We start from the raw sequence: 23,734 nt of genomic DNA, 5'->3' as shown, positions 1-23,734 counted from the left end.
ATTACTATTCTTTGAAATTACATCAGATGGAGCATCTGGCGACAGAAGTTGTTTAATGACCATGTTAAAAGGGGTAAACACGTTTACCCCTTTTGATTTAATTTCCATACCGTGCACATTACAAATTAAACCCCAGGTCTATGTGATGCTACTGAGTGTACTGTATTAGATTTCCATTGATTTTAATATTGATTATTCTCGTATTTTTCTTTTTTTATGAAATTCATTATTGCTGACTTTTCATGGCTGATTTTCAGTCCTATTAAATCCAAGTACAGGCAACTCTTAGTTTACGAACGTTCGATTTACGAACATTCGCTATAACGAAAGTCACAATTCATTCAAAATTTCTTAAAATCGCCAATAGATATAGTTCCTTATAAAACGAAATGCCAAACGTATAGTGAACATAATTGTAAGATTTAAATAAATAAACTTTTAAAAAATGTATTTATTACAATAATTATCAGAAAATTATTATAATAATTATACTGAACTGTTCTTGGTTAATAAAACTAATGTAGCCAGTAAAAAAAAAATGTTGGTTTACATGCCACGCCGCGTAGAATGTTTAAATGCTTTTAAATAAATTTCTGAGGGATTGGCAATCTTTGAAGAAGAAGACACAAATATGGAAAGAATTTGCAAAAGTGAAAAGAGGCGTTTATGTCTATGCCACAGTGAGATTTTTGAAGAAAACTGTGCAAGCTTCTATAAAAACATATTTTTAAAAAGTGGAAAACCCAGCCGTTTCTTCATTATCAGTCGCCTTTCCATCTACCTCATCTGCACTTAGTGTCACTTATGTGGAAAATATTGAACTCTGATGAAGATATCGATGAGAAAAATATAAATGTTGAGTGAAGCCCACAGATGAAAACAAAAGAGAATGCAGGAAATGAAGAATGAACCGGTCGGGACTGTTTTTGTTCCGCACTGGTGCTCCTGTTATTTTTACGTTAGACGTGTTATCTCGCTGTAAATAGTGGTGTAGATGTGAACATACTCTAATTCCTTGTAAAATTGTAAATTATGCTTATGCTCTCTCTCTGCCTGTCATGTAAAATAAGGCAATGATATGTATAATGTAATTAATTTGTATAATTTATTAAGACAATGATATGTATGATATAATTAATTAGACAATGTATAATTTGTATAATTTATTAAGACACTGATATGTATAATATAATTAATTAGACATCGTATAATTTGTATAATTTGTTAAGACAATGATATGAATATAACTTATATTGTATATATGAATGTGCACCCCCTGGTTAATAGCCGTAAGTGGGTGTCTCTTAGGAGAAAATAAAGATAAATAATAAAAGTTGAATACTTTATTCAACTTTTATTATTTATTAACATATATTATGTTAGTACTCGTTTTCTTTCTTTCTATTTTGTAACTCTATGTTTTTAATTAAAATTAACAAGTACGATATCTTGTTTTTTTATTATTTTCTTATTTTACTTTACGTTACGTATCGTATACGATAAACCATAACGCATACATACGATATGTTTCATAAAAGCTCAGGGATGCAAGACACACATAACGAACAAAACGCTCGAACAAAGTCTTGGAGCGAAACTAGTTCGTAAACCGAGCGTTGCCTGTATTCTGACAGCTTGTTGGTTTGACTTTGAAATTTATGTGTGATCTGCCCCTGTTGATATGTGCCTTCTGTTCTTAACATGTAAGTTTAGGTTGTCTGCGTAGGTTATATGGTTTGGGTTATTGATTAGTAATGGCTCAAGGCAGCCTCAAAAAGTGTGGCCGACAGGACTCTTCCTTGCAGTGACCTTATCCAAGTCTCTTATACTTCTTGTTTCTTTATGCTTAATTATTAATTTTCTTTCCGTGAGTAGAGTTCCAATATGCGTAGTACTCGGTCTGGTAATCTGAAGTATTCTTTCAATAGAGTAAGGCTTGGAGGTTTATATTGTCATATGCTGCCCTGATATTTAGAAATATGATTATCTGTTTTTAAGTTTATTTCTTGCTGAATTTTAAATAGCCTCTGCAGAAAGATAGTTGTAATTATCCTTGCTTAATTACATTCTATAGACGCTCTGGCCTGTGTGAAAAGCAACACTCTATAATTGCATGTACAATAAACTAATAGAAGAGAAAATATCTTCGTTGAGTTAAATTTCTTCTTTTGCCATTTTATTTTCTTTATAAATCATTACAATAAATTGTAGTAAAATATAACTTTATCCCATTGGTATTTCTCATTTTAAATGTTTTTGAAAGTAAGCCCAAAGTAGATTTTAAAAATCAAGATGGATTTTGAATCTAATGCTGAAATTATTTTCTCTTAGAACTACTTAACCATAATTCACGTCAGTATTGCCTTGAAATCTTGTGAAAAAAGTATTCAGATAGCTACCAACGTACATTGAAAGGATAGAATTCATGGGATACCTGGTTCTGGGGAAACGCGAAGCAGCTACCCCTCTTGATAGTGGACGAACCCACTGCTTGGTAGGGTTATAAGTACACTGCATTCACGTAGACGGTAATCCGATGTCCGTATGGATAAATGTCGTGAGTTAACCGACTTTGAAAGAGAGATGATAGTGGGTGCCCGATGCATGGGTCACTCTATCGCGGAGGTGGTACAGAAATTGAACTATCTCCGCTCGACAATATCAAGAGTGTATCGGGAATGCGCCATTTATGGAATAACATCTCATCGTGGACAGTGCTGTGGACAGAGAAAGGTAGTGGATGAACGTGGCCGTCGACGTCTGTCACGCATTGTTTCGGCCAACCAGAGAGCGATAGTGGCACAAATCACCGCCGACTTCAACGAGGGAGGTGCCATAAATGTTTACACCAAGACCATCAGGCGATCATCAGCCGCAATAGGTTTTGGGAGCCGCCGACCAACCACAGTCTCATTGCTACCACGACACAGAACTCTATGCTTCAACTGGGCGAAAGAACATCGGCACTGGACCTTGGATGATCGGAGACGGGTCTCCTGGTCCGATGAGTCCCGTTTCTAGTTATTTCGAGCGCACAGGAGGGTGCGTATCTGGCGGAAACCGCACGAAGCTATGCACCCGTCATATCAACAAGGAACTGTTCAGGCAGGTGGACAGTCGGTAATGATCCGGGCCGTGTTCAACTGGCACACGTTGGGACCTCTGGTACTTTTAGATGCATCTCTGAACGGTCCAGGTCCATTCTTAAAGGCCATTTGCATCCCTTCATAGTTATCGTGCACCCACAGGTCAATTGACTCTTCCAGCATGACAATGCGCCTTCCCACAGAGCCATGGTGACTAGAACATGGTTCGAAGGGCATTCCGCAGATTTTTCCACCATGGAATGGCCTCCCTGTTCACTGGACATGAACCCTGTGGAACATCTTTGGGATGCTGTGGAAAGGTCCGTTCGAGCTTTGGATCCTCCACCCAGGAATGAGACGGAATTATGGACAGCAGTGCAGCAAACATGGATGGAAATACCTGTGGAACGCTTTCGTGAACTAGTGGACTCACTGCCTCGCCGTGTGACGGCCCTTATCCGTGCGAAAGGTGGGCCTACCCGTTACTAGGTAGGTACCCATGATTTCTGTCCACTCAGTGTAGATGATGTGAACGAAATCTATGCAAGCAGCAACAAATTTATGTGTATGTTCAGGCAATAGAGATATCAGAAAAAAGCAGAATGAAGCGCAACAAGATGCGTCCGGATTTTCAGAGGCTTAATTTTCGGATGCCATATCACTAATACTTGCGATTTCCACAGTTTGAATCTTACTAAGTGAATGTCGTCAATGTACTGAAAATATTGAAGACCGAGAGAAACGTTGGCATGTGCAAACCGTCAGGTAGGCGAGAAAAAAAAAAGAGTGGTAATCACCGATCCCTGAAGAAAATGATGAAAGCGAACCTAGCTACGTCCTTGGAAAACGTTACGTTGTAGCCCAAATGCCCACAGGAGTGCCCTTAAATGCGTACATTGCCCATTGAAAGCTGTACAGCATAGGATCCATGGCGTTCGTTGGTGTGACCCACATCGCAACAACGAACGCCAGATGTCTTTTGCAGCGGTGCCTAGCCCGTCGTTCTTGGGCCTTGGAAGAGTCAAAATTGGCTCTGTGGAGTGTCGTATTGGAATATAAGTCTTCAGATCAGAAGGTGGGTGATCATAAAATTCTTCCTTGTTTTTTTTTTTATTTTATTTTAGCGAACGTCATTTAACAGTGTATAGTGGCTACGATGAAGTTCCGAGGGGTATCATGATGCGAGGCACGTTGAATTGTCCAGGACATCAGTTAACAGGCTGCTTCTCTTGGTTTGAGCTCAGATTGTTGTATAACCAAAACCACCAATTCCCAGTCATACACCGACATCTGGGACAATTCTGTGATGCTGCCCACCCCATTGCAGTTCTATGGATGTTTCCCCCATGTTAATCTGATAATACTTTATCCCAATCAACGAGCTTTTTATTACAGTAAAAACCTCGCTTGAGGAAAACGAAAATGAAGTCCAACAACTTTCCCAGAATCTAAATCTGAAACCAATCGAAATCAGGGTGCTGCCACTATTTCGCTCTTTTACAGCTGAACTGGCAACTGCGCGCCGCAGGGGGAATGGACATAAATTCCTGCTGCCTGCTAGACGGAATCGATGGAAAGTACTCCACAACGGATCGAAAAAATATGAATTTATTGGGAGCCTCAACCGTATTAATTTGTTCATTAAAACTTGCGTATTTCCAAAAGGGTTGGTATATCCGAATGCTTTTGGTAAGGTGGGTTATAAAATATTCCATATAGTTTATTTGGCCTAGGTAAAATCTGCTAAGCTATTCATGTAACTAGTTGGCAGGCTAGATAGGGAAAAAATGTTACCTATTAAGTGCACTAATAAAATTTTTTCTTATCAAAAAGTGTACTTACCAAATTATGTGTTGTGTTAAAGCATAAACTACAGCCGTTTTTTACCCATTAGAAAAGCAGTGTTTTGTTACATTCATTATTAATTAATAGACTGTTAATGCATCAATTCTGAAATGAAATTTTAGAAGATGACGATGAGATATATTACATTAATTTATGAATCGGTTTTCGTTGTTTAGAATTCGCGGTGAGGCAACTAAGGCCAACTTAAACGCCAGTATTCTGTGTTTTCTAGATTTAAAAAAAAAAAAAAGTTTCTAATATATCAAAGTACCTTGCAACCCACGCCCGAAACCGACTAACTCAACCACAGTATGAAAAGAGTTCATAAAAATTTCCCCCTTTTTTCTTAGGAAGTATTTCGCAACTTCAGCAAGTGACAAGAATCTGACTTAGTCCTTCATCACACTTGTAAGAGAGGACCACCGATTATCCACTGTGCCTCGGAGAGAATTTTATATAAAATAAGATTGTTTAGATTAGTGGCAAAGGCAACTCAGGCCACGAGGCGTAAGTGTACCGTGCTGTAAATTGCATATGTTATAAGGCTCCTCTTTCTCTGCCTATAGGATATAAAAAACTGAAAAAATGCGAATAAAAGTCCCATATTTCCACCTGAGACCAACTAAATCAATGCCATTTATAAAGGCATTGATATGCGTATTCTTCATCGTCGGGATTTGCTCACCTCTGAACCCCTTGTACTTTTCAAAATATGTCCAGAAATCACATTCATCTATTCACGAAAGGCACATTAATTTTTGATTGCAACTATATGCTATATTGTTATGATAATGAGTAAATTATAATACAGTATATAACTTTATATCATTGTTATCACATTGCACTTTGTACGCGTTTACATTGTTTACATATATTATTAATTTTGTTGAAACTACCTGTAATGTGTTACTCAATAAATAAATATTAAATCATATGCAATACTTTCTGAGCCAAAAGCGATGTAGCTGATTGAAAAATATGCGAATGTCTTTCTTAGGAAACATTGTATTCTGGAATGCTTCTGAGCTTGTACCTTTTCGAATAACACTGCTATGGTCTCCAGGAAACAGGCTACTTGCATCTTCCACATTTGTTCCCTAGGGATAAAAAACAGTCATCTCAGGAAGTCAGGTGAAGGTTAGTACCTAGTCTCTGAAAAGAATTATAAATATAATTTTTATATTCAAACTTTGTGAAAAATTTATTCATTTTAAATCTACCCGGTATATATTAAACGCTTGTCATTGAAGGCTTCGTTAATTAAAAATTATTAAATTGAGCCTTACTGATTTATGCATTATATTCAGATATCAAGAAAATTTTAGTTTATCCTACAATGAAACCGCTTTTGAGTAATTTTATTACTATTGTTGATCACCACCATTGCTCTTATTATTTTCCAACCACAATTGGATAAAAGTATTGAGACACTTAGAAAAAGATAACGGTTTACAACTCAGATTTTAATAGTTTTCTGCCAATTTATGAGACGTGTTAACTAAAATATTTCTTAATTTTTTCAGCAGAATAGTTTCAATATAGTACAAGATATTGGTCCCCATAGTAGATAGAGCTCTCGTATGTCTTTCCAGTTCGAAAGTCCATTAGTATGATGCGAGGGAATAACCAAAAGTTTTTCCCTGACCATTTTCTACGTGTCCCAGGAGGTTGAGATTTGAAACATATATTACTCCTTTTCTATATAATCACCATCCAAAGTAACACATTTCTTCCATATTTTGCCGGACTTCTTTATGCCATTTTTAGGTCTCACCTTGCTCTTAAAACCACACTTCTGTCGCAGAAATTACCAATGCATTGCAAAAAAAAAAAAAAAAAAAAAAAAAAATTGCTTTACATTCACAAATGACTCTAGCTACGGAAAGAGGAAGACGTCAGAAGTTGGCAAGTCAGGGGTTAAGGCGGGCGTGGCAAGATAACCAAGATATCAAAAGCAGGAATTTGATAATGGATCGATATTGAACTTTATCCATGATGACACTCAGCCAACATTCATCTCTGGACTAAAATAAACATAGCAGTTAGAGCAGTGAAACTTCTGGCATATATTATTAGAAAACAAGCAACGCAGTCAATAAAACATAAGTTAGACTACACAGAAAAAGGCGAGGGGGAAAACTTTTTGATATCCCCCACGTATTTATTCCTCCTGTATCAAGATTTGCAAATGACATAGGAGCTTGTTTCAATAACACGTTTTTTCGGAATATAATAACAGTTTTTGAGTTATTTACGTTTTTTGTTTCTTCTCTAGGTTTTGAGCACGAGTGTCCCTCTGTGATCAGATATGTACATGATAGTGCTATCTGTTTTTCATGAACCAGCCAAAATGTTTGCTGAAACCTGCTCCTCAAATTGTCAGAAATGATGGGGAAGGCTTACTCCAATACTTTAAGCACAGTATTCGTAGGTGCTTGTGTACTTGTGCGAGTATGTGTTGGATTTTTATTTTATGTTGTAAATCTTTCATATGTTTCGTATCTCCTTTATTGCTCAAAATAAAGACAAATACATAATACAAAAAATGCATAACAATTGCAAGAGCAACTTGAGATACAGAAGTAGTTGGGTTTACAAATAATCACTCTCTTCAATTCACAAATTATTTTAAACCACAACACTCTGTTACGTTATTACATTGTTAAGTATATATGTATCAAAGGTGCATAAAAATGCATTTGTATATTACTTTTACAATGTGATTAGCAGGAAAAGTAAAATTGTTAACAATTTCAATAAAATGTGGAAATTTAATAATAAATAAATAAATAAATAAATATTCTGTTTATACTCCGGGACGACCAAATGGTCAGAGGAGTTTACAAGATACACAGAATACAAGAAACAGCACCGTATTCAGCAGTCACGGGCTTTTTTTTTTTTTTTTTTTTTGTCAGTAAAACCACTTGAATAATTGAATAAGCTGATTTTAGAGATTTTCAACTTTAATAAAATTAGGTATATTAATAGGACATATAATTCTTTTTTTTTTTTTAACAGGAATAAAGAACTAAATAACGGGCTGATTTCTGCGTCGTCTACTCGATATTTTATTAAACATAAATAAAGCGAATGTAAAGAACAAATTTCTTTTTAGTTTATATAAGTATCTAACGCGATCGAGTGTTTTTATTATTAAGATGTTTAAGAATCTAGTACAATAACTACAAAATAAGTTCCAAATAACCATTTAATCTTGCCCAGTTGGACAATTTCGGACTCTCTTTAGGCCATGTTATTAACTCAAAAATTAAATGGGAATTAAATATTCCCAACTCTACAATTGGAAACATGTTGAATAAATGGGGTCTTGTTAGTGTGACAGTCAGCTGAGAACGCTGCTAGGTAGGCATAAAATACTGACTGTTGGAAGTGGATGCCCCTTTTAACAGCTAGCCATCAGTAAGTAGAGAACTTGAACTTGAAGCTTCTAGCGGCCAAAAGAACTGTGAACGAATTATCATGGAAGAGCTAAAGTACACAGGTTACCTCTGATAACAAAAAGAAATTCACAGCGTCGATTAGCATGGTGCAAGGCACACCATACCTGGATTGTGGATCAATAGCGGAGAGTCACGCTATGATCTCTTCCAGTCTGACGCATATTTGTATGAAGGAAAGCTAGAGAACGCTTACTACTGTGCGTGTTGTACCAACTGTGAATTTGAGAGGAAAAGGAGGAGGAGAAGATGCCGTGGTGGGAGTGTTTCTTGTTGTATAAACTAGGTCCACGGGTAATAGCGCACGGAACCATGAACGTTACATCCTACATTGGTGGTCTAGGAAATTCTGTGTGCCCTACGTTGTGACAATTCTATGGAAGCGGACCTTATTATACTTTCTAACAAGACAACGCTCCATGTCACAGAGCAAAGATTGTGAACGTGTGCTTTCAATAGAATAATATTAGTATTAGTAACGGCCATATGGTGCAAGGAAGCCTAAGGCTTATGCTGCACCAGCGGGGGGGGGAATAAAGAAAAAAAAAGAGTAAAATGATAAAAATAAAATAAATAATTATTAATAATAAAAGAAAATGAGATAGACAATTTATGCGTTTCCCTCCTCCCGTAGATAACTACCCGGCTGACCTTTGAATTTCCCCAAACTGCCATCCTCAACCACCCATGTAGGTAACTTATTCCAGAGCAAAGCTGCCACTTTTCTGACTATCCCTGAAATCTATCTAGATCACTCTGATGAAGCTATACGGTGGTGATCATTAACTACTTTACCAATATTTACATCATCTACAGGTTTAGACATCACACCCTGTATCCCTTCATCGATGTTGTTTAAGAAAATCAAACACAACAGTGGTCACAATACTGATCCCTGGAGAACCCCACTTCTTACGTTAAACCAATCTGAGGAATAGCCATTTATCACAACCCCCTGCTTCCTGTCCCGAAGCCATCCTATTATCCATCTAAGGATTTTCCGTGTGATTCCAACCTGTTCCATCATGTAAAGTGTGCGGCTGAGTGGCTCATGTGGAGCTGAGTCAAATGCTTTGCTGAAATCGAAATTATTCTCTAAATCCAGCTCATGAGTGATCCTGTCAAAATAGCTAATCAGATTTGTTAAACATGATTTTAATTTTCACTTTACAAAACAATGTTACTTATCCGTCAGAATTCCATTTCTATCTAAATGATCCTGAGTTACATTCTTGGTCATTGTCTTCATGATTTTCCCTACTACGGAAGTTAGACTGACCAGTCGGTAATTTCCCACTACACTCTTAGAACCGCCTTTATGTATTGGAGATACATTGGCATATTTCCAATCCAACGGAATCTCTCCTGAGTTCAGTGGTGCTCTCATAATTAGCATTAATAGTTCAATGCACTCACTTTCCGCTTCCCTTAAAATTACAGGGTATATGCCATCAATTGGGGTTGATGGCATATACCCTATTGCATTAACATTATACCCTATTGTTATTATTCTAAATATACCATATTTAGAATCATAACAGCATCACAGTGTCAACACTTATCTCCACTAAATTAAACGTATTTGCGTTGAACTGGAATGTAGATTGAGAGAAAGGCCAAGACTCCTCTTCATTTGTGGAGCTAACGCAAAAGCGAATATTTGCATTTAGTTTAGACCTGCCAATTGGCAGAGTAGACATTTAAATTAGCATTTTGTCTATTCTATTTCCTTATTTAATTTATAGGAGCCTCTGGCCACATGCGTCATAATTTTGAGTTCTCTTCATTATCCTCGGTCCAGTTTGGATTTTATAGGGACATCCATACATTTTGATGGACAGCCGTCGATAACTGAAATGCGATATTTTTAGGCGTGTTCGCATATATATATATATATATATATATATGTACTGATGTTCAAAGAAAATGCATCACCCCTTAAAATTGTAATTGTAGACCGATTAACATAAGTATATGGCAATATTTCTTGCAGATTGCATCAGATAAGATTGACACGCGTAGATAATGACGTAATATTGCATCAGCTTCTACTTTCAGCTGTATAAGCACGCTCTGCAAGAGTTGCAGTCATTCCTTGCTTGTGTCAGGATGGCGAGTTACGTGCAGTTGAAGCCACGAAGAAAGAGTGCTATGTTGCTTTACGTGAGGAAGGATGTTCTTTCCGTCATATTGCTTATAGAGTGTCTTGTAATTAGTCAACGGTGAGTAGATTTCTTTCCAAACTCAAGAATACTGGTTCTGCTGATAGGAAAAATTGAACCGGACGCAAACGAGTCTCTACGCCAAAACAGGATCGCGTTTTGAAGCGCTTATGCCTTAAAAACCGTAAAGCTTCTTCGTCTGAGCTGAAAAGAGAATGGGAAGAACATACAGGAGTGGTAGCAAGTGCAGTAACAGTCAGAAGACGCCTCTTCAAAAATGGACTTGTAGCCCGTCGTCCTAAGAAGAAGCACCTCCTCACACAAAAAATGAAAAAGGCCCGATTTATTTGGTGTAAGAAGCATGTCAAATGGATCTCCGAGCAGTGGAAGCCAGTTATTTTCTCTGATGAGAAGAAATTCAACCTGCATGGGAAACAAACGATTCGCCGTAGACGTGGTGAAGAATACCATCCAGACTGTATGGTGTCTACAGTGAAATTCCCTACCAGCCAAATGGTATGGGGGGTGCATTTCGTACCGCGGAGTAGGTTACCTGCAGTTTATAAAAGGTTTCGTAAATGCCAGTGGATACCTGGCAATATTGGAAGGAAAATTTCTGCCAACCATTAGGGACCATTTCAACCTGCCAAGTAACTGCATTCTATAGTAATGTGTTTACATTTGTTACAAGTGAAAAAATGGTTGGAAGAACGGTCCATTACAACTCTTAGCTGGCCAAGAAACAGCCGGTACCTGAATCTTATAGAGAACTAGAGAACTGTTGGCATCATGTGGAATCTTCATTTGCCAGGAAGAAACCAAAGACCCTTCGTGAACTTCATAATTCGTGTTTGGAATCACGAACTATCAGTTGATTATCTTCAAAAATTGAGCTTGTCAACCAATGCCTCGACGGTGTGCTGCAGGGCAAACTAATATTTCAACTAAATATTAGTTTGCACCTGGTGAACTTTTCATTTTTTTTTCCATTTAAAATGATAAACTGAAGCAAATTGAAGGCTTCTGATATCTTTTCAGCCATAATTGTCGTGTTTACCAAAACTATTGTACAAAGGTTGCGAATACTCATTTCGGAATATTTTGAGAGCACTTGTCAAATATTACTTAGCTTTGCCTTAACTATTAATAAATATCTTTTGTTTATATTTCTATTTGTGATGCCAATCATTAATGTAACACACTATCGCGAAAAAGGGTTAGAAATGTGAAATTCCTATGTGATGCACTTTCTTTGAACACCAGTGTTTATATATAGATATATATGAATACGCGCTTATTGTATTCACAATTTTCGTCCGCAATTACCAATTCGACTCCCATTGGACAGATTATCATGAAATGCTATTTTTGGGCCTGTTAAAAATATTTGTCTAGTCATTCCAAATTTCATTAAAATCAACTGAACAGAAATCCGGAAAATTATTATTCAATTTTTCCATATAATTTGTATGTAAAAAAGAGATTCATAGATTAAATATAGTTTTAATGCAGTATTGTTAGCTTTTAGGCAGTCTGTGCACGCTTCGATTCTATTGTTATGTATGACTCGTGAGCATGGAGTCACTTGTGATCAGATACATACTGTATATAAGAGAAAATATTTAAAATAAATAAATGCACAAGGCATAATACTTTAAGAGTTTGGTATCTATATAATATCGGTGTTTAGATACACCATAGATAACTCTTAATAAACTACAAAGTAGTTGTTGTAGGCATCATTTGCTCTTTCTCATATTGTGCTCTGCCTTCACGACGAGTTGCCATGATGTTGCACTACTTCGAATAAGTAACGCTTCACTAATAGAGAAGACTATTGTTACTTATTCTCAGTTGAGTACCACCACCCAGACAGCACTGTTTTGAAAAAGGTATTGGATAAAGATGTCCGTTATCCTCAATATCCCTATTAGACTGAGCAAAGAAAAAAAGAGGTAGGAAAGTGACAGTAAGAGAAGGAGAGGAAAAAACATGCCGTCGAAGAATGAAAGGGATTTTTTTAGTTGATTCACCTGAACTCAAAGCTCCTTGCCCCGAATGGGCAATGTGTCCCCCTGACGGGGATATTTATTACCCAATCGGAGTCCTGCATGTTTCTGGCTATTTGGCCTTCATCAGTGGGTGGGTAGGTCTGCTGGTTAGACCAGACATGTTTTCCAGTTTCCAGATATTTGTATGGAAACTACCTTCAAGGATCCTATATGGATCCTGCTTTGGGATTGCCTAGCGGCCTGTATCGCTGAAAAAAAAAAAAAAAAAAAACCCCTCTGTAATGAGCAGACAGGGACAGACACCCTTGTCCGCTCATATCTTTCACCTTAACCCGATTGGGCTGCTCAATCTCCCACTGACACACTCCGAGGAAGGCCCAGTCCATGTGACCACCTGGTTGGCGGCCGCCTGGAGTTGGCTTGCACTACATGGGTTCTAGGGTCATCCCCCTCTTCCACACTCCTGTTGCTTCATGCAGCCTTCAAAGCTCGGCTGCCGTTCATCTGGGAGAGAGACCAAACGCCTGCAGCTGACTTGGTCCCTTTCCTCTAATAACTAAACTAATCTGTTTGTGCATACGCTTCCCTAGCCTAGACTCATCATTATCATCTAAGCTGCACATATATGTTGTCATCTATGAGCCGACATAAAGGTGTGGGGAAACACCATAATTGTAGGAATCTTTGTTTACCAAGTTGTCGTAATTCTAATAGCAAAAATCTTCTTATTGCACCATGCATCGTTCGAAGGGTGCATTTTGACACCTCCTGTGCAGAGCCGCCTTCTTTTCTTTTCCTGATTTTCCAGGCCTGATATTTACCTTCATTTAGGAGGTATATCAGGATGCGTGTTGCTCTGGAAATGGGGGCCGGGAACTGTAAGAATAGTACTTGTTCCCTGGTCAAGCGTGGTATTCCCATTGTTTTGTGTACACTAAGCCAGATGCGCTGAGTAACCGGACAAGAGAAGAATGCATGTTCCACTGTTTCACACGCCTTACAGAAAAAACACTCAACATTCGTGTGCCCTCGAAATTTGGCTTTGTTCTTCTCCACTGGCAGGTGTCCGTGTATTATTCTCCATGCCAGGTCTTTCCGTGACTCATAACCTATATGATGGTGTAGGTTGTCCAACATCTGAGTCACATCTAGTCTCAGCCAACTGCGTGGCACCGGTATTGGCGGTGTATTCATGTCGGATAGCTTCCAGTATATTTCCGAAATCTTAAGCTTGGTTCCCATGTTCAAGCCCCCTGCAAATAACTCTTGTAAGTGTTTGATTGCCAATTTGTAGAAGGGTGTTATTATTTCTACTGTTGGACCAGTGTGCTCCTCTCCTAGTAGTTTTGTAAACCTTCCCATATTGTACTTTGCTAAGGCAGCCGCTGCATGGGCTCCCCGTAGGGCAGTCCAAATGTGCTTTAACACATATGCCCACCTTAACCACTTTAACCGTGGTACTGCATAACCTCCCTCACACTTCCTGCAGTATAGCCTCTGCTGCGTCACTTCTTGCTGTCTGCTGTTCCAAAAGAACTTAAATAGTCTTCGAGTTAGCTTTTTCTGCACGCAGTAATTAAATTATGTAATTGACACAGTATTCATCAGCATCGGTATCAGAATCGTCCACATAATACACACCCTTCCGGAGAAAGATAGCATCCCCAGATTCCACTCTGACAGAGCGTCCTCCCAAGAATCCAGTAATTGCCGGGACGATACTACCGGATATTTCACAAAAGGAACCCCTAGGATGGTTATAGGTGCTGTCGAGAATGTGAGGCCTGCTGGCAATTGTACTGGAGCCTCAGTTCCCCACTGTTGACATTTGGTCTTGCTTTTGTTTAGACATAGGCCGCTGGATAGGCTGAAATGACTGAAGGTTTCCAGCGCTCTTTGTAGAGAACTGCCATCCGCCAAAGTTAGGATCACGTCATCTGCATGTGCTACATATTTGCAATCAGAGTGTGGGCCAGGAAGATGAACCCCGCTAATGTTTTTAGAAATAGCTAATTGCCTTAATATGGGTTCTAATGCCAACGAGAATAGTGCAGGGCTTAGTGGGCACCCCTGTCTAACTCCTCGTTCCTGTTTTATTTTCTCCGAGCTGTGGCCATTAATCAAAAGAGTGGTTTGTGCCCCTTTGTACAGACTGATAATGGCTGTTCTTAGCAAAGAACCCATTCGGACCGTATGCAACAGATTTTTAAGGTACTCATGGGAAAGCTTATCAAAGGCCTTTGCCAAATCCAGTACAGCCACCACTACACTGTATTGTTTTTGCTTACAGTATACCTGCAAATCTTTTAGAAATGACAGATTTTCCATCACAGATCTTGTTGGAATTGCATATGTTTGATTGGGACTTATGATGTGCCCTAAATGCCTTTTGAGTCGGGCGTTTAATACTTTGGCATATAACTTATAATCTGTATTTAGTAGTGATATTGGCCTCCATTCGCCCACTTCTTTCCCCATTTTACCTTGTTTTTTGAGAAATATGGTTTGGGCTTCTATAAATTCTTCCGGGACAGCCCCTTCCGAGAAGAATTTGGAGAAAAGGACGGCCAAGACTGGCCCAATTTTCTCCCAGTGCTTCTTATAAAATTCCACTATTAGCCCATCTGGACCTGGCGCTTTACCTCCTTTCATATCTTTCAATGCTGATGATAGTTCACTCAGGGAGATAGGTTGATCCTGTTCATGTCTGTGAACTGCCAAGAAACTTGGTAATTCCCAGCTCTCTAGTAAACCTGGTCCTTTAAATGCTGTATACATTTCCTTGTAAACATGTGCAAAACACTTAACGATGTCACTAGTGTTCTGATATTGGTGCGGGCCTACCTGTATTTGATGGATTAAACTGCTGTCTCTGCGTGATCTGTTGAATTGCTTAAAGAAGAAAGCAGACGACTTATCAGCTTTCTTGTGACATATACGCATCTGGATAGCTTCGTTTTCTGCCTGCCTCTCTAATAGCGACAGGATTTCTTTTTGTATTTCCCTTTCTCCCAGATCATCCTGACAAGACTTTAGGAGTCTCCGAACTTCATACAGGTGTCTTAGCTCTTTCCTGCTTTCCAGGTGCTTTTCCCTTGTTAATTTTTGAAAAGCTGTTTTTATTGCATTTTTGTAGTGCACCCAGCTCCCTTCTGTCCAGTGATTAGGATTTCTCAAAAGCTGTGTTAGTCTTTTAATATCCTGTGGGTCACCTTGCAGGAGCACCGGTTTTAACCTCCAGGGGCCCTTCCCCTGTTCTACAGTTAAGCTTAATGGAAAGTCCATTATAACTAATTTGTGATCTGTTATTGCGCGGGGTCCCGAAATGTTGATATGTCTTACCCGATTTATTTTATCTGCTATCTTACTTGGGACATAGAACCGGTCAATGCGGGTCCCTACCGTTCCCCTAGACCAGGTTGCTCCGTGACTTATGGGATATTTCTTTCTCCATATGTCTATCAGGTCGTGTTTTAAGCTCAAGCTGTTCAGCTCCAAGGAGCCCTCTGTGCCAGTTGTTGGATCCCCCGTACCTGTCTTATCTTTAACTGGGTCTAACACACAATTCCAGTCTCCTCCTAATATAATCAATCGAGCCCCCACCAAAAAAAGATGTAAACTGCTAAATATCCGCCTCCGCTCTGGAGCGGTGTTTGGTGCATATATATTCATCAGTCTTATTGTGTGTGACCCTATTCTCCAGTCAATGCAGACTATTCTCCCTTCTATGTCCCTTTGAAGATTGCAGAATTTTCCTATGACCGGTGGTAAGACTATGATGCCTACCCCCTTGGAATTGCTTGAGCCAAAACTCCAGAAGCTTAGACATTTGTATCTGTTCTGGAATTTTCGCACTTGGACACTGTTAAAAAAGTGACTTTCTTGGATGAATAAAATTCTAACCCCTAGTAACAACATGCTTCTCCATACATGATGCTGAGCATGCCCTTGAGCAAAGCCCCTTATGTTCCAAGTACCTATGATTACCATGTAGATACTATTGTGTCAGAGATATACTTAGAGCATACAGGGTTCTGCCTAACTCTTGCTCATGTCCTAATAACCATGAGATTCGGGAATTATTTAGCTGCTGCACTATTCCCAGTAACGTCTGTCCTGCTAAGTTTCCAAAAAATATGTCTCTCCACATAAATTGAATGTTATTTACTTTGCCTCCTTGAGCATGCTCAAACACTATTCTCGGCTTCCCTAGCCGCTGCTCCCATTCTTCTAATTTAACAGTTAATGTTTCCGATCCTACTGGCACGTATTTTTTTAAATGCTCCACCCCCAGTAATTTATCACTACCCTCGCCTAATGTCCCTTCTGTTTCAGAGTCATCTGAACTTAGCTCATTCAGATCTTCTATGGTGTCCTTTCCTTTTTCTACAATTTGCCTCTTTCTTTTTCCTTCAACCTCTAGACTTTCTTCGTCTTTGTTGTCCCCCCTCTTCATACCTCTTGCTATTTCCACCGTTTCCATTGAAGTGGGGGTATCTTGACTTATGTCTATAACCCCTTTTTCTTCCCCTGTTCCTGTAATTAGATTCACTGGTTCAGCTGACAGTATCTTTTTTATGACTCCCTGTGGCCTTAAAATGACCATATTTCCCTTTTCCGAATTTTCTTCGCCTACTTTTCCTTCCCCTCCTCTGATCGCATCTGCATATGACCTAATTGGGCAGCTTCCCGCTTTGTGGCTTGTCTCCCCACATTTGTTGCATGCTTTGGGGCAGTCACTGCTGATATGCCCCACTTCTTTGCAATTGAAACAACGCCCATTTGTACAATTCGCGCCTAAATGATCCAGGCTGCCACATTTTAAGCACCTCTTCTCTACCCCTCTGTAATTCAGAAGTAGTCGATTTCCCATTACATAGATGATGTTTGGAACTGGTTTTCTCATTTCCATTTGCACTGTTACTTTTCCCGTATACAGCTCTGGAAAGCCCTCCCACTCGTGCATTTCTATTCTCGAGACTTTTCCATATGCTTCTAATGAAGTTTTTAGATATGTGTTCGGCATTTCAATTGGGTAACGCTCTATGGTGATATATTTCCTGATACTACCCACCAAATGGGGGTGTATCACTTGGTTTTCAAAAGGGAAGCCCCTCAGCAATGTGTCTCTTGTCACGCAGTCTTTACAAACTACCTGGTATTTCCTCAAGGGTAGGAGGGTGAACCCCTGTAATCTAGATAAATTTACGCTTTTCGCTAAACCCTCAATTACTTGTCTCGGTTCATACTCTGCATCCAGAGTGAATTCCAAGGTCCTCTCACGTATATAGAAACTCATTTTGTAGAGAGAAAAAAAAATAAATAAAAAAAAAAATAACAATTGTCCTGCCCGCAGGCACTAATCCCACCCTGGAAACTTTCGCAGGGTCAGCAAAAAAACAACTTAATCTAAGAACTTACGATCTAGAAGAACCTTGAAGCAGCACAACCTCGTCAGGTGATTATACGAAAGAAGAACGTTATATCCGGCCTATCGTCAGTGGGTGGGCAGGTACCCTGGTATTGCAGACATGACGACCCAGTTGTGAAGTTAATCACACAATATGAGAGATGCCAAGAGGTGTAGATGTCAATATTTAAAATAAATAAATGCACAAGGCATAATACTTTAAGAGTTTGGTATCTATATAATATCGGTGTTTAGATACACCATAGATAACTCTTAATAAACTACAAAGTAGTTGTTGTAGGCATCATTTGCTCTTTCTCATATTGTGTATGAGAAGGCACACCGATATTATATAGAAACCAAACTCTTAAAGTATTATGCATTTATTTATGCATTTATTTTGTGCATTTATTTATTTTAAATATTGACATCTACACCTCTTGGCATCTCTCATATTGTGTGATTAACTTCACAACTGGGTCGTCATGTCTGCAATACCAGGGTACCTGCCCACCCACTGATGATCGGCCAATAGCCGTGAAACAGTGCTGTCTGGGTGGTGGTACTCAACTGAGAATAAGTAACAATAGTCTTCTCTATTAGTGAAGCGTTACTTATTCGAAGTAGTGCAACATCATGGCAACTCGTCGTGAAGGCAGAGCACAATATGAGAAAGAGCAAATGATGCCTACAACAACTACTTTGTAGTTTATTAAGAGTTATCTATGGTGTATCTAAACACCGATATTATATAAGAGAAAATATAGATTTTCACGTATATAGAGAAAAGAGACCTAAAAAAAGGATATGGCACAAGAGTAATAAATATACAGTGGCTATAAATCATACACCTGATTATGTAGCTCGATTAAAATTTTATTGTAAAACGGCTTGCCGCACTTAATAAAGCAATTCAAAGAATTCCTTATCACACAACCGCACTTCAGTAACCCTCCACATGGACACCTTTGATAGCACGTAGAACGTCAAGACGGTAGTCGATTTGATTACAAGTGTTTTGAAGCAACTCTTGACGAATGGAAGTTACTGCCCTGTTGAATCCAGTCTTTTAACTCTGTGACGTTATCTTTTTTTTTTTTGCATACGCCTTGTCCGTTATAGCTCCATACAAATAAATCTATAGGTACTATATCCTAGAAACGCAGAAGCCATGGAATGGAACCACCCGGCCGATCCATCGATTAAGAAATTTTTTATTGAGGAAATCGCACACATGCAAGTTCATGCGTGATTGTGTTCTATCTTTCTGATTGAACACATGTGAATGCATATCTACCAGCTGAATTGCAGATACAAGTACAATTTGAACATATCTAGGTAATTTGCGGAGTTCACAATTGTTTTTGTTTAAGAAAAATGGCCCAATCACCTGGCTGAAGGACAGTGCGCACCATACTTTACATTGGGTCTATCACGCTCGTGTTCATGAACTGCGTGGGGATTTTCAGATCCTCATCTGCGACAATTGTGTCCGTTAACTTTACCAGACAGGTGGAATGTCGCTTCATTACTGTAAACGACAGTTTCCAGAAAATGCTCATCTTCGTCTATACGGTTGAGAATGTGAATAGCAAATTCTTCTCGTGGTTTGTCGTGATGCTTAAATTCATGGCTGATTTGCACTTTGTAAGCATAAAGTTCCACTCTCTTGCGAACCACCTTGTGCAATGTTGTTCGCGGTGTTTGCAGCTACAAGCTTGCCCGGCGGCTGTAATTTGTGGGACTTCGGGTAAATGCTTCCTGAATTTCCGAAACTTTAACTGCAGATACACTAGGACTACCTGCTCCTTTCTGGTGCAGCACACTGCCGATTTCTTGAAACTGTTTCAACTATCGCCTCATTGATTATTCCGTAGGTGGATCTTTCTGGAATTGCCGTTGAAAACGTCTCTTTATAGTCACTGGAGATTTGGTATCCCACAGCCACAACACGTACATTACTTCTCCTGTACTGTCTCAATTTTAATGCTGTTGCTGTGATCAAGGCTGCCAACCGCATGAGAAAAATCTCATTGAGTTGCTTTGATAACTGCAGCAAACCACTTTAAGATACGTATGTACAGTAAAATTTTAATCGACCTTCATACTCACGTGAATAATTTATAGACAACCTATATTCAATTGTAATTAAACTGCATGGCTAAGTTTAGAGAACGTAAAGCTATAGAATTTTTTACGTGTTCTACAGAGTTATAATATTAGTAATTAATTGATAAGGAGATAACTCTATTTACTTTTCACTTCTATTAATCATAGAAAAATATTTAATTTAAGAAAAAAAAACCGAATGCTCCTGAATTGATACAAGTCAGTTAATGCACTGCATGCGTTAGGAGTGTACAAACACTGACATTCCTTTGAATATGCAATTCTTGGAGTTTCCGGTTCCTATTTTCTGTTTATTATAAAAGTGGCACTCATCCCAGACAGGGGGGGGGGATAAAAGATTGCTGCCGCACTGCTGAAGGTGAGTGTTTTTTGTCTCTCATTTCTTTCATTACTTATATTTGTATTTTATTTTGTTTTATTTCGAATATTAGGTGGCTTGGTACATAGGAGCAGAATTGCAGATTGCTTTGTCCAAGTAGAATCGATCACCCCCCTCCTATTATTGATCAAGCTACCTAATAGTTTTGTTAACTATGTAAAGTAATTTTATGCTAAAGAGTTGAAACATTTTTAAGATAAATTTAATATAGCTCTAATGAACAAATGTTCATCTTTACCGAAGTAATGTCCAATAGCGACCCTACCTACCCGCAATAAAGCGACTCCAACAGGCAGTAAATACGGATATAAATCATAGTTCCCTTCACGCTGATATCCTGGTCTTAATTTCTGTCAGTAAACGTAACTTAGAATTTAAACTGTATGTGTTTTATCTTCATATCTGACTTTTGTATGATTTTTAATTTTTAATATAATTTTATTGTATAATTTTTTTAACCAATTGCTTCTGCAAAATGGCAAACGTAAGGACCATAAACTTCATCTCGATACGTTGCAGCCGAGAGCGTTCTTCACGTGAACACTTTGAGATCTGTGCTGTAAGTGACAGTAATTTCAGCCCATACTTTAAACCATCACCAATACGTGTTCCCTCCAGTTGAAAGTAGTCGAGAATCCGATCGTTGACTATCTCCACTCATTACTGAAGAACATTAGGGTCCAATGCGCCTACATCCAGTGGACATGCTACCAGCACCAATTCAATCTACTTTTGTGTATAGCAGTCAAGGGAACTCAGACAACTGTTCATCGTGCTAAGCCACCCTCTCTCATGAAGGTTTCTGTAGACGTTATGCCGTGTATAAGAGTTGTCATGTAGACCCAGCAAGCTTTGAATTAAGCTATCGTGCTGTGCAGTCTATGACGGCTCGCAATTTGGACCGATGACGGCCACCTTAAGTGAGAGTGACAATGAGGACGGCCTGTTATATTGTGTGTGTGTTAATAGAAACGGTAGCTAAGTAGGTCGATTTATCTGTTTAATGGAAGGAAATTCGAGCTTCCTGGAAGTAAATCATGCAACCCTTCCCCATGACCTACTAACTGGGCCTGCTCTCTCTCTTACGGGATTTGAACTGGGACTTCACCGCACGGCATGAAAAAAAAAAAAAACGGTGATCATAATTGATGTGCTGTTCATGAGGATCATGGACGATGGCCTCGGATTGGTAATCGGAAAAGAGTGTTCAAGTTTTGACAACTGATTCTACAATCTATTTACATCGCTGAGAGTTACATTCAGCACTTGACTACTTCGACTTGACTTTGTCCTGTCCCTAGACACAATTTGGCGACAGCAGCCCTTGTGTAGTTAAACCCAATAGCAACAACAACCATCCTCCCTATTGTTTTCCACCTCGTAGAATCTTTATAACATTTTGGTTATATTTTCAATATGATGGCTAACTTGAAATCGAAATAGCGGGTGATAAAACACAAGAATACAGAGGTTCTGAAAACAGGTTATTTTTATATGGCTACCGATTTGCATGTTGTGACAAGTTTTTGCGCGACTTGGTTTGCAAATTCAGACGGCATTTTTTCCCCCCATTAATGAAGAATATTTGGTTTTATATTTATTCTTATTTACGTTTTGCTATTGCTCCTTAGCTTAGTCTGTTTTGTTGTAGGCTCGGGGGCAGGAGACAGCTTTGGATGGGCTTCACGCGACAGTTTCTGTTTTGGACCTGGTTTCACAATCTGTTTGAGAAAAATTTGATTTCCTTGGCTACACCAACTGCTGTTTGACCAGCTGATGTTATCCGAGCTAGGACCATGAGGCGTTAGCATACTCTCTCCGTAAATTTTGTGCATTCCACGGTTTACCTGCTTTGCTGAACGCAAAACCCGAGTTTTCCAGGGATAAAAATGCAACTTCCCCAAAACCGAATACCTCTGTTTAAATAAGGGGTTATCGAAAAAGGTGTCCGTGATTTCCCTTTTAATTATCTTCGGAAATAATTGATCGATAGCTGTGATCGTAGCAACAAACAGTGTGGTAACTCACTAAGTTTTATTTAACACCTCAACAATGACCTTAACTGCGCCGTGAGTATGCGCAGAATGACTCCTACGCGCACCTCCTCAGTCAGTGTCAGTAAGATAGCCGTGCAACAGAAAGCGCTGTGTGTGGTATGCTGAATTTAAATCTGTTATAACAGTGCAACATCAATACCGACGTATGTCGGTATTGAAATTCAGCGTACCACAACACACTGCACTTTCGGTTGCACGGCCATCTTACCGACACTGACTAAGGCAGTGCCCTTAGGAGTCATTCTGCGCACACTCACGGCGCAGCCAAGGTCATTGTTGAGGTGTCAAATAAAACTTAGTGAGTTACCACACTGTTTGCTGCTACGATCACAGCAATCGATCAAATATTTCCGAAAATAATTAAAAAGGGAAATCACGGACACCTTTTACGATGACCCTGTATACTCTTGGTGAACAATCATGATATCACATTTCTCGTAATATTGGGTCTCTTCTCCTCTGGACAGAGTAAAGTCAAGCAGGAGTTTTACTAACACTGGAAGATCCCACAGACGATCTATATGTGATCCGAAAATTCAGTGTGTTTGCTAAGCGCCAAAACAACTAAGGCTATGAGGCGTTAGCATATTGTTCTGTAAATTACGTGTATGATGTATATTTGCGTGTTTGCTGGAAGAAGAACCCACCCTAGATTACGGTAGATAATACCATATATCCTTGCTTGAGACCGACTAACTCAATCCACGTTGCAAAAACAGTGTATAAAATTTCCTCGATTCCAACCCAGTCTTTTTGCCACTGGGTGTGGGGAGAGCGGGCGATTATATCCACTGTGCTGCTCGCGAGGGTGAAACTCACAGTAACTCATAGGCTATTATTATTACTGTGAGGACATACCGGGTGGCTAGGAATTTGCACCGCCAAAGTGAAAATAATATAACGGTAGAGATAGTTACAAATAATACCGCATACGCCATCATGATAATAAAAGATACAAATTAATTAAGCTCCATTATACAATAAATGCGGCAAAGCACGAAAACATTGGTGTTGCTGGCTAAGCAGTTGAAATAAATACTCTACTGTAAATCAAAACAGAACCGCGCACAGATTTTATTTTGAGTATTTGGATATTTGGTAGGAATTAAGTTAACAGAAATAGTTAGTTAAATAGACAGATAGAAATTATTAAAAATAAATAAGAAGAATAGTAGGAATATATATACTGTAT

The 23,734-nt window shown here is 38.9% G+C and overlaps 1 protein-coding gene across 1 annotated transcript in view; it reads right to left on the bottom strand.

Moving 5' to 3' along the window:
- Positions 1-23,734, bottom strand: part of LOC150085404 (transcription factor AP-2-alpha-like) — a 314,518-nt gene that overhangs the window by 32,402 nt on the left and 258,382 nt on the right. The window contains exon 3 of the mRNA XM_090373206.1: positions 5,965-6,028. Coding sequence (XP_090229332.1) covers positions 5,965-6,028 — 64 coding nt within the window. The remainder of the gene's footprint in view (positions 1-5,964; positions 6,029-23,734) is intronic.

The sequence above is a fragment of the Mastigoproctus giganteus genome, chromosome 5, assembly GCF_048544385.1.
Source record: "Mastigoproctus giganteus isolate SK-2022 chromosome 5, ASM4854438v1, whole genome shotgun sequence".
Lineage (NCBI taxonomy): Eukaryota > Metazoa > Arthropoda > Arachnida > Uropygi > Thelyphonidae > Mastigoproctus > Mastigoproctus giganteus.
This window is presented reverse-complemented; position numbering and strand designations above follow the sequence as displayed.